Raw genomic sequence first — 13,103 nt, 5'->3', positions numbered from 1 at the left:
TTAGTTTTCCAACCTAGTAGTGCATTAGGAGTAGATTTCTGCATTTAATTTCTTAAATGCACCACAGCAGGGAGAGTGAGGGAAGAAAAAAAAAACAATTTTATTTCTCTGCAATATAAAGAGTAACATTTATTGCTTGCCAACTACACAATTATTTTCAAAGAGCTTAGCATCTCTCTTAGGTTGATATATTGGCTTTATTACACTGCCATGGCTCTGAGAGATACTTGCCACTCAACTCGTTGGTACAAAGAGATACAGATGCTTTATTGCTGTGGATGGAATTCCCATTTCTGCCAATGCTGCTGGCAGTTCTGTGCCCTCCTGAGAAGTAATGCAGCCCTTAAATCATTTATTATCTATTCTCATCACAACTTCACAGTTTGGGCATTTTGTTTTAAAAGTATCAGTGTGCCTCAGTGTATAGCATTTTCACCACCAGCACAGAAATCTCCTAGGGTGTTGGATGAGACCCACAGTTGATACTGCATCAGGAAAGGATCAAAAATAATAGAGAAGCTAAACTGATATGAATTAAAATCTGCTACTGCCATCTGTTTTTCAGCAGAACAGTGCTGCCTGTGGGCACTAAGACACTCCATACCTGACTAACTGACCCCTCTAGAATAATGCTGGGATTTTCAGCTTCTAAGTTGGCCTCAGGCAGGACAAGTGTAGCCAGTTGATCAGCTCAGCCACAAAAGCAGTTATTTCTAGGAACAGCAATAGAATAGGGAAGCACATAAGGCTTAGGAAGTTTTAGGTGAAATTTCAGGTGTCCATCCCATTTCAGGACTCTAAGCAGGTAAGGGAAAGTTTATTCTTCTGAAATTCAGCCTCAAGATTTTACAAAGTTGTGACTAATTCTAAAATTCCATTGAAGTCTTTCCTTTCTCAGTGTTTAACAGACCAGCCTCTCTTTTCAGGACATGACATTTTATCTAAAGCTAATGTGTTTCAGGCTACATGAAAGATAGCTAGAAGGATCAGTCCTTGGAACAATCTACCAAGACATGTACTGGATTTTTTCCTTTCTCAGTGTTTAACAGACCAGCCTCTCTTTTCAGGACATGACATTTTATCTAAAGCTAATGTGTTTCAGGCTACATGAAAGATAGCTAGAAGGATCAGTCCTTGGAACAATCTACCAAGACATGTACTGGATTTTCTACTGTGCAGTGTATTTAAATCAAAATATGATATCCTGCCAAGCCCTCTGTGTCACCTCATCTCCAAGACTCAGGTCTGATGTAGAAGTTACTGAGTGAGTGTTTTTAGTGCCACACAGGAGGTCAGAAAGAATGATCTAATGGTCCTGTCTGGTCTTAAGCTCTATGAATAAATGAAAATCTTAGGCATAAGCACTTTGGGACAAAGGAACATCTTTAAATATTTAGCAAAGCTCTGCATCCACTGGGACAGCTCCACAAAGAAAAGTGGCAGTCACATGCCTTGAGGCTCAGCCATCCCAGGTCACCTTAATGCATGTAAACACTGGTGTGATGAGAGCTCAAAGATGCTCAAATCCTGTACTCACTTAACTCTGAAAATGTACTGATTTGGATTAGTTTTTTCTTAGACATCAGTCTAAGCCTTTCTGTGTGGTTGCTCCATTGTTATCAGTAATAATCCACATACAGCATTCCCTCAGAAGAAAATCTATAAATATATTGTCACAAAGTCCTTCCTTGGCCCCCAGTATGTCAAAATACATACCAAAATCTATGGAGAAAAGGCCTACTTGAAAAGCAAGAATGGAGATTTGGCCAACTGCCAGCAGGTCACACCTTGACAGCACAAGCAGGCTCTCAAGCACAAAGGGCTTGGGAGGATCATCTCCTGCTAAGAGCCAGCACTTAGACACAGTAACTTGCTACTGCTTATACTGGGTGCATCCCTGGGATGTGTTTACCATAGTTATAGGCATATCTTTAGAGCAGGAAACTGGAAAATTTATGGACTAAAAATTAAATCACTGTCCCTTTCCCCCTAATCACTGACCATAATTTACATAACCTAATTTTTCATTACATAATTCAGAGTCACATAAACAAATTGCTTCCCTCCCAAGTTGTTATTCTATTTAGATTCCAGGGGAGTTTATTTAGTTTTTTCACATCCCTCCAGATCCAACAGCTGAGCTTTGAGCTGTTGCTTCACATGATCTGCCAGGATCTTTTCCAGAAACCCCACAAGGCCAATCCTATGGGAAGATACACAGTTTAACTTCCCAGTCTTGCTAGTTCAAGTATAGTATCTGCATATAAAAACTTGCCAAAACCAGCTCCAGCTGTTGTCATCACTAATGCTTGCACACAGGGGGAGTGAAGACTGTGGCTGTGTTACAGCATTTTTAAAAAAAACTAATCAAACAAGCAGAACCTGTCATGCCATGAAACCACACTGCCAGTGGTTTAGTAGAGAAGCTGCACTGCAGCAAGCAATCTACATATAGAAAAATAAAAAACAGGAAAACAAAATGAACATAAATGCAATGAAATACTTCAGCAAAAGATAAACATGCATGCATACATGCTATATGAAAATATCAGAAGCCATATGCATATGTAGCCAAAGCCAGAACTGAAATTTTGGTTCATTAGAAGATAATTTTCTGTGTGAAAATGACTGCACTGAAAATACAACTTCAAATACATTCTGTCTTATAATACAGATTTTGTACTTTTACCATTTTTGCAGTGGACTGTTCCAGGTAATAGGTGAGCCTGAGTACAGAGGGAAATGATAGATTTCCCCTCCTTGGGTAAAAGTGTGTGTCAAGGTTGAAAAGTTAAAGAAAGGCATAGTGCTATAAATGCACCAAGAACAAGCTTTAAAAGCCTATGGGATCTCTCACTGCTTTGACCTGAATGGAGCAATATAGACTTTCAAATGCTGGAGGATCTGGTTCAGCAGACTTCAGTCAAACAGCCTCCCTTCACACAATCTGTGAGCCTGACCCAGTTTGCCCAGACTAGTTGTACAATTTGCTTTTTATTGATATGTCATTCCCAGAACCCATGGTGCTTCATGGACAGATGAAACATTGTCATGATGTCATGGTATCATGCCATTGATGAACCACCGAAAGCAACTCCCACATTTTTATATAATGGTATCAAAACACTCCCAGAAAGGCCATTTTCAGTCCCATATATGCCCTTATATACAGAGCACAACAGGGATCTTTATCAGCAAGCTCTGCCTGGGATCCTTGGAGTCAGTCAGGATATATCATAACTGCTTTGTTTTGCAAGTACCTGCTTTGAGGCAATAATATTTAATGTTGGATTACAGCCCTTCTTCTGATCTTAGCAGTCACCACCTCTGACATTAGTGATCTCTTAACCCATGGAAGTCTGCTAACATGTAGGAAAATCTTCCATTTCCTCCTGGGCTTAGGAAAGAAGCATCCTGTCCTGTGATAACTTTTCTCCTACCTAATAATACACAGCCCTTTTTTCTGCTCACAGGACAACTTATCTTTTGACCATCATTAATCAGTTTCTGGAAAATTGAGCATATCCTTCCATACCATAGTTTAGTTTTGACAATAATTTGACACTGCTCTGTCCTTAAATGTCCCTGGCTGGTGCCTTTCTCAGTCTGCTGAAAGACTTTGCACTTCACCTTTTAAATTGTTTCAGATGGTACAAAACATCATTCTTTCTACTTGGCAATGAAGATTTTAAAAGGCTTCCTCATTGTAGTCACTGAATGCTAAAGGATACTTGCTGTAATAGTGTATTTCAGAGCAAAGGAAACAAACAAGGTATTATTAACATAGTACTGCTTTATTTGCTTGATGACCTTTCAGATCCAGGTCTTAAATGTTGTTAGAGAACCCATCCTGTGTTTTCCTGAGACATTACACGGCAGGAATAAGGTAATGAAAAAGAAGGTACATCTTTAGTCAAAGACTTGAAATTCTAGTTCAGAATAAAGCCGGGGAAAAGCCATCAACATTTATGGGAATTGTTCATTAATATCTACGTGTTCTGCTATATATTTATCCTCTCACAGTTGGACCAAAGCTGCCGGCAAGTAAACTCAGTTCTGCGGCCAAATGAGGGGGAGCTGGAGGCGGGAGTTCCAGGACGCTGAAAACGGGAGGCAGCAGGATGGGGTGAACGGGCCGAGGGAGCGGCGGGAGCCGGGGACGCGGCCGCTCCGCCACGCCCGCCGCGCTGTCCCGCCGCTGCGGAAGTGACGCGGCGCCCGCAGGCGCAGAGCCGAGCCCTGCCGGTGCGAGCAGCGCGGCCCGGCCCGGCCCGGCACGGCTCGGCTCGGCTCGGCTCGGCTCGGCTCGGCTCGGCTCGGCTCGGCTCGGCTCGGCTCGGCACGGCACAGCCCGGCGGGAGCAGCGCGGCCCGGCCCGGCCCGGCGCCCCCCGGAGCCCCGCACGTCCCGTGGCAGCCGCGCTTTGCCGCCCGCCGCGGCGCAGACAACCTTCGGCCCAGCCCAGCCCTGCTCGCACACAGAGGTGGGAGAAGCACCGCTTCTGCCCGGCACCGCTCGGTGCAGGCGGGGCGGAGCGCCCCGGGTTCCTCGGAGGGGCCGGGATGTGGGGTGGTACCTGTTGTCTGAATGCAGGACCAAGCCCTGTGCCGGCGTGTTCCGAGCGGGTGGGAGAAAACCGTGAGGTGGGACTGGGATCCGTGAGATGGGACTGGGATCCGTGAGGTGGGACTGAGATCGGTGAGGTGGGACTGGGATCCGTGAGGTGGGACTGGGATCCGTGAGGTGGGACTGGGATCCGTGAGGTGGGACTGGGATCCATGAGGTGGGACTGGGATCTGTGAGATGGGACTGGGATCTGTGAGATGGGACTGGGATCCGTGAGATGGGACTGAGATCCATGAGGTGGGACTGGGATCCGTGAGATGGGACTGGGATCCGTGAGGTGGGACTGGGATCCATGAGGTGGGACTGAGATCCGTGAGATGGGACTGGGATCCGTAGGACTGGGATCCGTAGGACTGGGATCTGTGGGCTGCCGTGCTAGGAGAGGGTGCTGCACCACACCAACTCCAGGCTTGCCTTAGTAAGTCAGTCCAGCATTAATTTCCTGAGAACTGAGGTTCTTTATGCACCACTTTAAAGCTGAATTGTCAAACTAAAGCTTACGGCAAACTACACACATTTCAATGGCAAGTCTTGAACTGTTTCCAAAAGTTTTCTTTTTGGGGTTTGGGTATTTTAAGTTGCATATGTTTTTGTGATGTCGCAGTCTTCTGGAGCATGACCATTTACACACAAGACTGAGTTCACTGTCTGACAAGGAGAGTAATTTTTACATGTTGTCTTATTTGTCTTCATGTCAACATCTTCCAGGAGGGTTAAACAGTTGTCTCTGAGAGGTTTTGGCCACTCTTGATTGTGGATGTTGGTGTGGCGATGCCTCTGCAGGGAGGACTGATGGAGAAGTAGATTACCAAGTGTTTTGAAACAAGAATTTATCATAAACATTCTTCATTGGATTGCTTACTTTTTTTGGGGGGGGGGGGGCACAGTCTTCATGAGGAGCTTTGTAAGTGTGGATGTTCTTGTGATAACGTGCTGCTTTGTTGTCTTTGAGCAGAAGATGCCAACACACAAGAGTGTCCTGCCAGACAGTATCCAAGAACAAGAGTCTGCCACTACTTCAAGCAATGATTGCTTGCATAATGATGAGAACTCAGGAACTGAACAGGAAAATGGCATTTGTGACAATGGTGTGGGTAGTACTGTTGGAATTCCCAGCCCTGACTGCCAGGCTTCCACTTCCATGGCTGTTCCTTTGGAGGCACCTAGAAGAGCACATCCCCTTTTGCAGATCAACAGGCAGCAGATTCAGTCTGTCTCATGTAGTGCACATGCTGCTGAGCTCAAAGATTTAGGAGTTGATGTCTATGACCAGGACGTGTTGGAGCAAGGAGTTCTTCAGCAAGTAGATAATGCAATTAACGAAGCGACTAAAGCAGCAAAAATAGCTAATGCATCAAAAGAGTATGAGTCAGTACTGGAGGATTTAAGGTAAATTATGGTTTTTCTTACTGTTCCTTTCTGCTACTGACAATCTAATGAGATTTGGTTTTAAAATCTTTAAGAGGAAAAGGTATTTTGAAGTGCTTGATCACATATACTGTTTGGAGTCACCTTTTAGAAATGAAGAAAATATTTTTCACATCAGACAATGCTTCATTGCTCTTATTTGTCTGATCTAGTCATGTATCAAGGCAGGAGGTTAGAGTGCATCTCCTTTTTCTGCTTTGTCTCCTACCTCATCAAGATGCATCTGTTTTCTGGACGGTGGAGAGTGGCATTATACTCTGTTGTTAGCAGCAGAAAAAGTGTCACTTCCTCAATTCTTTGTCTTCTCTGGGGTCATCTGCTTCAAGTTATGTTCCTTCTGTAACTTGGATGATTCCATCTCATGAATGTCCTACAACCAAAGCAACCGTATCACATGGGAAGTTCTTAATGATACCTTAGAAGAATCAAATTTTTAAGTAACGGACACTATTGATAGTAGAAGACTTTGAGGAATAGGAGCCAGTAATCTTTCAAATTTTGATTTCCCTTTCTGTTTCTAGTCTCCTTGTAGAGTTACTGTGTGAACTATTGCAGGTAAATTATTCTACCTGTGTATGTTTCGCTGTATTGCTTTTTTTTTTTTTTTTCTCTTAGTGCTTAGGAGTGCTGTAGGTCTCAAGTATATGCACTTCATTAATTTTCCAGCTTGGGTGTGGAGATTCAAAATTAAATAAGTTTACAACACTGAAATCTAATTTTGGCAGAACATGATGAGTTAGGTGGTATTGAGAAAAAGAATGGAGCAACATAACCATTGCAATTAAAATATGTGGTTATTGAAAGAGTGGTGGGCAGCACTGTTCATTAGTTTATGTTTTCCCATTTTTCTTTCAGAAGCATCATATGATTTTTCTTATCCCACTATTTTCACCTTTCGCTTCAAGTCTTAAAACCGTATTGACATGAGGAAATGCAAAAGGCTTATGCAGATTTGCAGAGCCTTGTCTGCATAAGATGTGAGAATCTGAAAGTTGATTTTTGAGAAAATTAACAGGTATAGCTGACTTTGAGCAGAGAGTCTAACAAAACTTAGACATGAGTAGAGGATTATAGATTTGCTTAAAATCCTATGGCACAGTGAATGCATGATTAGAGAAAAGGTCAGGCAAGAGGCGTTTTTTGAGTAGTTGGCACAGAGTTCGTGGTAGAAACTGAATGATTCAATAATATGCACACAAATTTAAGCACAAAAAGGAGAATAAAAATGTTTGAAGTTAAATCCTGTTTATTTTTCAAAGTCCTGTTAATTAAAGTTTTGTGGAAGAAGAGAGTGTCAAGAGACTCCAGGGCCAAGGAAGCAAAAGCCAAAATTAGGAGATGTGCAGGAGAATGGTGTACTGTAAAGCAACACAGCAGGAGAGTGAGAAAGAAAGGGGATGGTTCAAAAATGTTAAAAAACAATGGAGAAGTGAGGATGGCAGTAGAATGTATCTCCTGGGAGAGATAACAGTGGTAGAACTCAGATTAGAGCTGGAAGTAACTGTGGCCCAAACATTTCCTCCCTGTCAATGGAGGAGAGTTCCTTAGTGCTTTTCTTTGCATACAGGGGGAATAATGGCTGCTTTGCAGGTCCATGAACAGTTGTCTTTGACTTTTTTCATAATGCTTTGAGCTTCTCATTTGTGTATCTTATGAAGTATTCTGATACATTAATTAACAAACCTAGATTTGTTGCTTTTGATGGTGGGGCAGTTCCTTCTTCCTTGCAAATGAATTTAACAGCAGAAACATATTAGGTTCTGAAGTTCTGCTTGAATTTCGTATTTTATATGGAAACATGAAGAATGGTAGTGTGTGAGTAAGAGAAATTTAATGTTGATGTGCTCTTATATCTTTGAACTAGTCTGTCTGTGAAATTGCATTTTTGTCTTGTAATCTACTTTTTGCATAAAAGATAGAAAATACAGGTTTCCTTACACAATGGCATCAAAGCATTAAAACCGATTTGTTTACCTTGAGTAATGAAAGCAACCACTCTTGCTTGTTATCATCAGAGTTGTAACTTTCAAGTACTAAATACTACAGTGGTTGTTCAGTTTACATTCTTCTGGAATTTTACTATTAGCAAAATTTAGTTTAAAAATATTTTATGATGTACAACTTTTTTAAGTGTTTAGTATTTCCAGTGTTGTTTAAATATATTATGCTTATTCAGAACATTACCTTTAGACCTTTTTAAGTCTGGAATTTTAAAATTGTCTGAATTGAGAATGTGCTATTTTTCTTTCTAGAATTTAGCAGCTCATTGCAATCTTATTTTTTTTTCAGATCATGTACAACATCTCTGAGACATATAAATAAAATTATTGAGGAACTTTCACCTCAAGCTGCTGACAACAAGAATGTTAACAGAAAACTGGATTCTGTAAAACGGCAAAAATATAACAAGGTAATTGGATTACAGTAACTTCCTCTTTACACTACTTAGTTTGTACTTTGTCTTAAGCTTTGGCTTTTGATATAGTTCTTAATTATGTAGTTCAGAGTCAGTGTAGAATTGTTCCTTTGCTTTGAAATGGTTTCATAGTAATTTAAAGAATTTGAAGTGCTGGGGTTTTTTGTTTTTTTTTTTATATTCTAAGTTTTGGAACAAGATATAAAACTGAAGTTCCAGGACCTGTTCAGAAGATTGATATGCATTAATTTAATTAAAAACCTCACAGTGGTATTTGGAGAATTGACAAAACCTTGTTAGGGCATGATTCAGTACTTTAACTAAATCTCGGGTCTCATGGTTTTTCTGTGTGCTTTTCTTAACCCTCTTTCATTATCTGTACCTTGTCAATATACATAGTTTCTGTCCATGAGCCTCTTTTACTCAATGATTTGTCAGAAACTGCTGCTGCTTTTTTCTGCCAGAGCAGAGTTAAGGGATATGTAGAGCAATCCAGATGGCATCAGGATGATGTAGGCAATAGACCTTTACAGCTGTGAGTAGGAAAGAGATTTGAGAAAAGAGAAACTTGTACTACTCAGGAATGTAGCACCTTGATCAGCTCACTTCTGGAAATTCACCCTAATACTTTCTCTAATGATAAACCTGACTGTGAAACTTACTGTCCTTTGCCCTCAGAAGCCTGTCTTAGGTCATTTGCCACTGACTTATTCACTTGTAGTTTTTTAACCTTGATAATTTCAGCAACCTGGATAATACTGTGCTCATAATTTAGCCAGTTAAGAGGGGATGGGGACAGTACAGAGCAGTGGCAAAGGACTAGAGAAAAATAGCTGGAAGTGATAGGAAGAAATGTGTTAAGACTTGCCATTAAAGAATGATCACTATTCTGAATATTTTCATACTGCTTGAAGAGATTTGCACATATGTTAGTTGCAGGGGAAGTTCGGACCTCCTTGCAACTTTGTTATTAACCATCTTTGAAGTGAGGGGAAAAAAAATCTCCCTTTGAAAATCATATGCCATAATTTTGCAGTGGATTTGATTTTTACTGAAATATGTGCCTTTCTAGGTAAGGAAATACTTCCAAAGTAAAGAGTTATAAATGTGAAGGTTACATTGCCTGTGTCTTTGTTTTACTGGTTGGAATGTGTTGTTTCACAAATGAAGTTAGTAACATCAAGGAATCATACCATCACAACTGTAGATATACTGTTGTGGATATTACAGTCAGAAAAAAGGTGTAACAGAGGAATTATTAACTAAGAATGATTTTCATAGCAGTAATAAACTGTACTTCTTACATAATCTGTAGCATTGATCTTTTGAAGTCTATTCACTTTTTTTTTTGCTGTTAAATTAGTCATGACCACTCCTGAACTAACCATATACAGACACCTATCAGGATGTTAGACTGTTTTACAATTTCAGTTCATTTGTAACAAAACATTCCAAAACTTCTGGGGTGATGAATAAATCTTAGTAAATCTTACAGCTGTTATTTGTGGTGTGGTAATCATGAACCCAGTCTTATAATCATGAATAAATCTCTTGGTGTTCTCTGTGCATCTCAGAAGTCTGATGGGCTTCCTTCACTGGAATCAACACATAAAATGGCCTTAAGAAATGTACATAAAAATGCAGTGTGCACATGAATTTTGTGTGTGTAAACAGCCCAATCTTACTATACACATATGGTAAGATAATCATACACCCAAACTTGTGCATCTCCTGTGGGTTGGAGCCCTGCAGGTATTGTGTTGACACTGTATTTGCACTTTTTGTTTTTCTTCAAGTGTGGTACTGTAAATATTTGAATATGAGATTCTGGTTGAAGATGCTGCAAATATGTTGATTGAAATGTCGTTTAAAAGGTTAACGAATTTATAAAGTGGATTAAAAATTAAATTACTTATATAATTCTTGTTGAAGGAGCAACAGCTGAAGAAGATAAAAGCAAAACAAAAACGTCTTCAAGGAATACTTGGTTTAACAGAGTTTGCTGATGAAGCAAATGAGATTGAATATGAGGAAGATGAAGGTATGTATAGGAGAAGGCTGAAAGTTCTGTTCCACTTTGATGTAATGCCTGTTGGTTTTTGTTTGAAGCTATTTTGTAGGATTTTTGCCAGTCAGGAAATAAATTTTAGTGGTTGGCTTTCAAAGAGAGTTAAGAGCACTTACTCCGTACACCTGCATATTTGCAAATCTTGGCATATTCATGTGGGAAGTTTTAAAAAATGGATGTTAATCTGTGTTTAGCTGTGTAGGGATGGCTGAGGCACATTAGAGTATTGGGCTTAATAAATTGGAAATCCTAACATTTTTTTCACAGCTAATTTGATAAAGATGACTAACATCATGATTGAATTACATTTTATATGCTGGATGCTATCAATCAGCATTAACAAAATTGTTTTTTCTTACTGTTGGGAAGTATCACTAGAAATGGGAGGGGGAAGTGCTTCTTCTTTTCAGGCTGCAGTATGATTTTTAAAATTAAAAATAAGATTCCATCCAGAGCAGGATGTATGTTGCTGAGTGTTTTACTAGGTGTTCTTTCTCTCTGCTCTCTGCAAACTAAGCTTGGCCACAGTCAGTAGCCTGCAATATTCTGCAGGGCAAGTTTGGGTCCCATTGGTGTCTGTGCATCACCTTTAGGTTATATTGTTATTTGCAGAGGTGAAAAACTCTTTGTGATGTTTGACTCTTTCACACGTGTCTAGATTCCCATTTCACAAAGCTCATGCTTCTTTCCAGATTCGACAAAACTTTAAGGAGTCAAAGCCTCATTTAACTTTCCTCAGTAGAAAAGCATCTTAGATCCTATTTTCTTTGGAGGGCTCATACAGCAAAACTCAGGTGCCCAGTGTGTTGAAATGTAACTAAGAACTGAGTGGAGCCCAACAAACAAAATGGAGCAGTTCCAGTAGGAGGGGGTGGAGATGGAGGGGTTGTCATGCCTGATGCACTGTCATTACTCATTAAACATGATAGGTACAGTGCTTTAAAATGGGACTTTTAAAGTGTGTTGGCAATTCTGATAAACTTACTTTGAAATTCTGGGCTCTAATAATAGATTTCAGGCCAGAATTACCCTTCAGCTTCCTGAATTTGAGAACTTTTCTTTCTCTTTGCTTTCAAACACCAGTTACAGTTTGTGTATAGTAACTGTTAGTGCACCTAGAAGTGCTCTTTTGTGGCAGAGTGCTGTGCAGCCAGTCTGACTTTTAAAGTTGTCACCTTCATATCAGTATTGTAAGCTAGGAAGACAGGTTTTGGGATTTTGGTTTGGTTTTATTGTTTGTTGGTTTGTTTGTTGAGTTTTTTTGAAGCACATGGTAGAATAGTCTGTGTTATGTGAAATTTGTGTCTGTCCTAGTGTGGTGATCAAAATACCAAATTTCAAGCTTATGAGTATGACTGAAAAATCAATAATAAAATTGAAATGGGCAGTGTTGCTAGAATGGAAACATGGTGATTTCTTGTACTGAACATGGTGATATGTGTGGAACTGACCACATAAGTGGTACATAAGAATTCGTGTATCACTGGGAATTGTAATTTTATGGTAGTTTTTGCTGGTGCATGCTGTTTCAGAAGTATTTGCATTTTGACAATACATGTAACACTCTTGTTCCTGTGTTTTAGTTACACAGAAAATGTTAAAGGCATGCTGTATGTTCTGACTTCTGTTGTAGAGCCTGGTCCATCATCCCTTGGCAGTATGCTTATGCCTGCTCAGGAAACAGAGTGGGCAGAGCTCATTCGAACTGGCCAGATGACTCCATTTGGAACTAAAATACCTCAGAAGCCAGAGAGGAAGGCACGACAGTTAAGATTAAATGAGGCATCTGATTTTGAGAAGTACTTAGCAGACCAAGCTAAGCTGTCATCTGAAAGAAGGAAGTTAACCCGTCACAGAGGAGCAAAGAAGAAAGCACAGGCCAAAAATGTTCAATGTGTGGCTCCTGCAGCTGCTACAAAGGAAAAAAGTGGTAAAGCCCTCTCAAAAACAGATAAACGCTTAAAAAAACACTTGAGAGAGCTTCAGAAGCACGCCCTTCAGATTCATTCAAAGGCCAGGATTCCAAAGGAGAAGAAATACCTTGAGGCCAAGAAGTTCAGGCATGAACAAGAGGATGATAGTGGGGAATCTGAGTATGTACCTGATGAGGAGCTACTTGATCCAGAAGCAGGAGAAGAGGAAGAACAGGCATCCTCTCTTGATGAGAATGATTCTGATTATGAAATTAAGAGTTTGTCAAGAAAAAGAAAACATCTGGTGAAGAAGGGTTTTAAAGAAGCTGAAAATGATGCTGACTTTGTTCCAAGCTCTGAGGAAGAAGAGCATACACCAGGGAAGCACAAAGTGAGACGATGGAAAGATGATGGAGATGTGGACTACTATAAACAGAGACTAAGGTTAGTCCTAGACATTTTAATTAGTAATACTAATAAATTAGTATGTTGAACATACAAAGGACAGTAGCTATAACAGACTGCTAGGGGGTGTGTTGAAGTAAGAGAAATGAGGTAGTCAGAAGGATCCTAGACAGCCTTCCAGAAGGATTCAAACATGGAGCTTCATTACAAGAACTTTCCTGTTAAATTTTTCTTGTTGTTATTGCTC

At 40.3% G+C, this 13,103-nt stretch overlaps 1 protein-coding gene across 2 annotated transcripts in view; it reads left to right on the top strand.

Moving 5' to 3' along the window:
• Window positions 1–4,295: 4,295 nt before the first annotated feature.
• Window positions 4,296–13,103, top strand: part of ERCC6 (ERCC excision repair 6, chromatin remodeling factor) — a gene marked incomplete at its 5' end in the record, with an annotated part of 44,233 nt that continues 35,425 nt past the window's right edge. Inside the window, 5 exons of one of the 2 annotated variants that reach the window (XM_079312872.1) lie at window positions 4,296–4,483; window positions 5,582–6,015; window positions 8,344–8,464; window positions 10,403–10,511; window positions 12,172–12,895. In XM_079312872.1, the coding sequence (XP_079168998.1) occupies window positions 5,585–6,015; window positions 8,344–8,464; window positions 10,403–10,511; window positions 12,172–12,895 (1,385 nt within the window). Of the gene's footprint in view, window positions 4,484–5,518; window positions 6,016–8,343; window positions 8,465–10,402; window positions 10,512–12,171; window positions 12,896–13,103 lie in introns of those variants that run through there. The other variant, XM_079312871.1, reaches the window with a different exon arrangement.

The sequence above is a fragment of the Erithacus rubecula genome, assembly GCF_903797595.1.
Source record: "Erithacus rubecula genome assembly, chromosome: 9".
In the NCBI taxonomy this organism is placed as follows: Eukaryota; Metazoa; Chordata; class Aves; order Passeriformes; family Muscicapidae; genus Erithacus; species Erithacus rubecula.
Note: the sequence above shows the minus strand (reverse complement) of the source record. Positions and strands in the feature narration are given on the sequence as shown.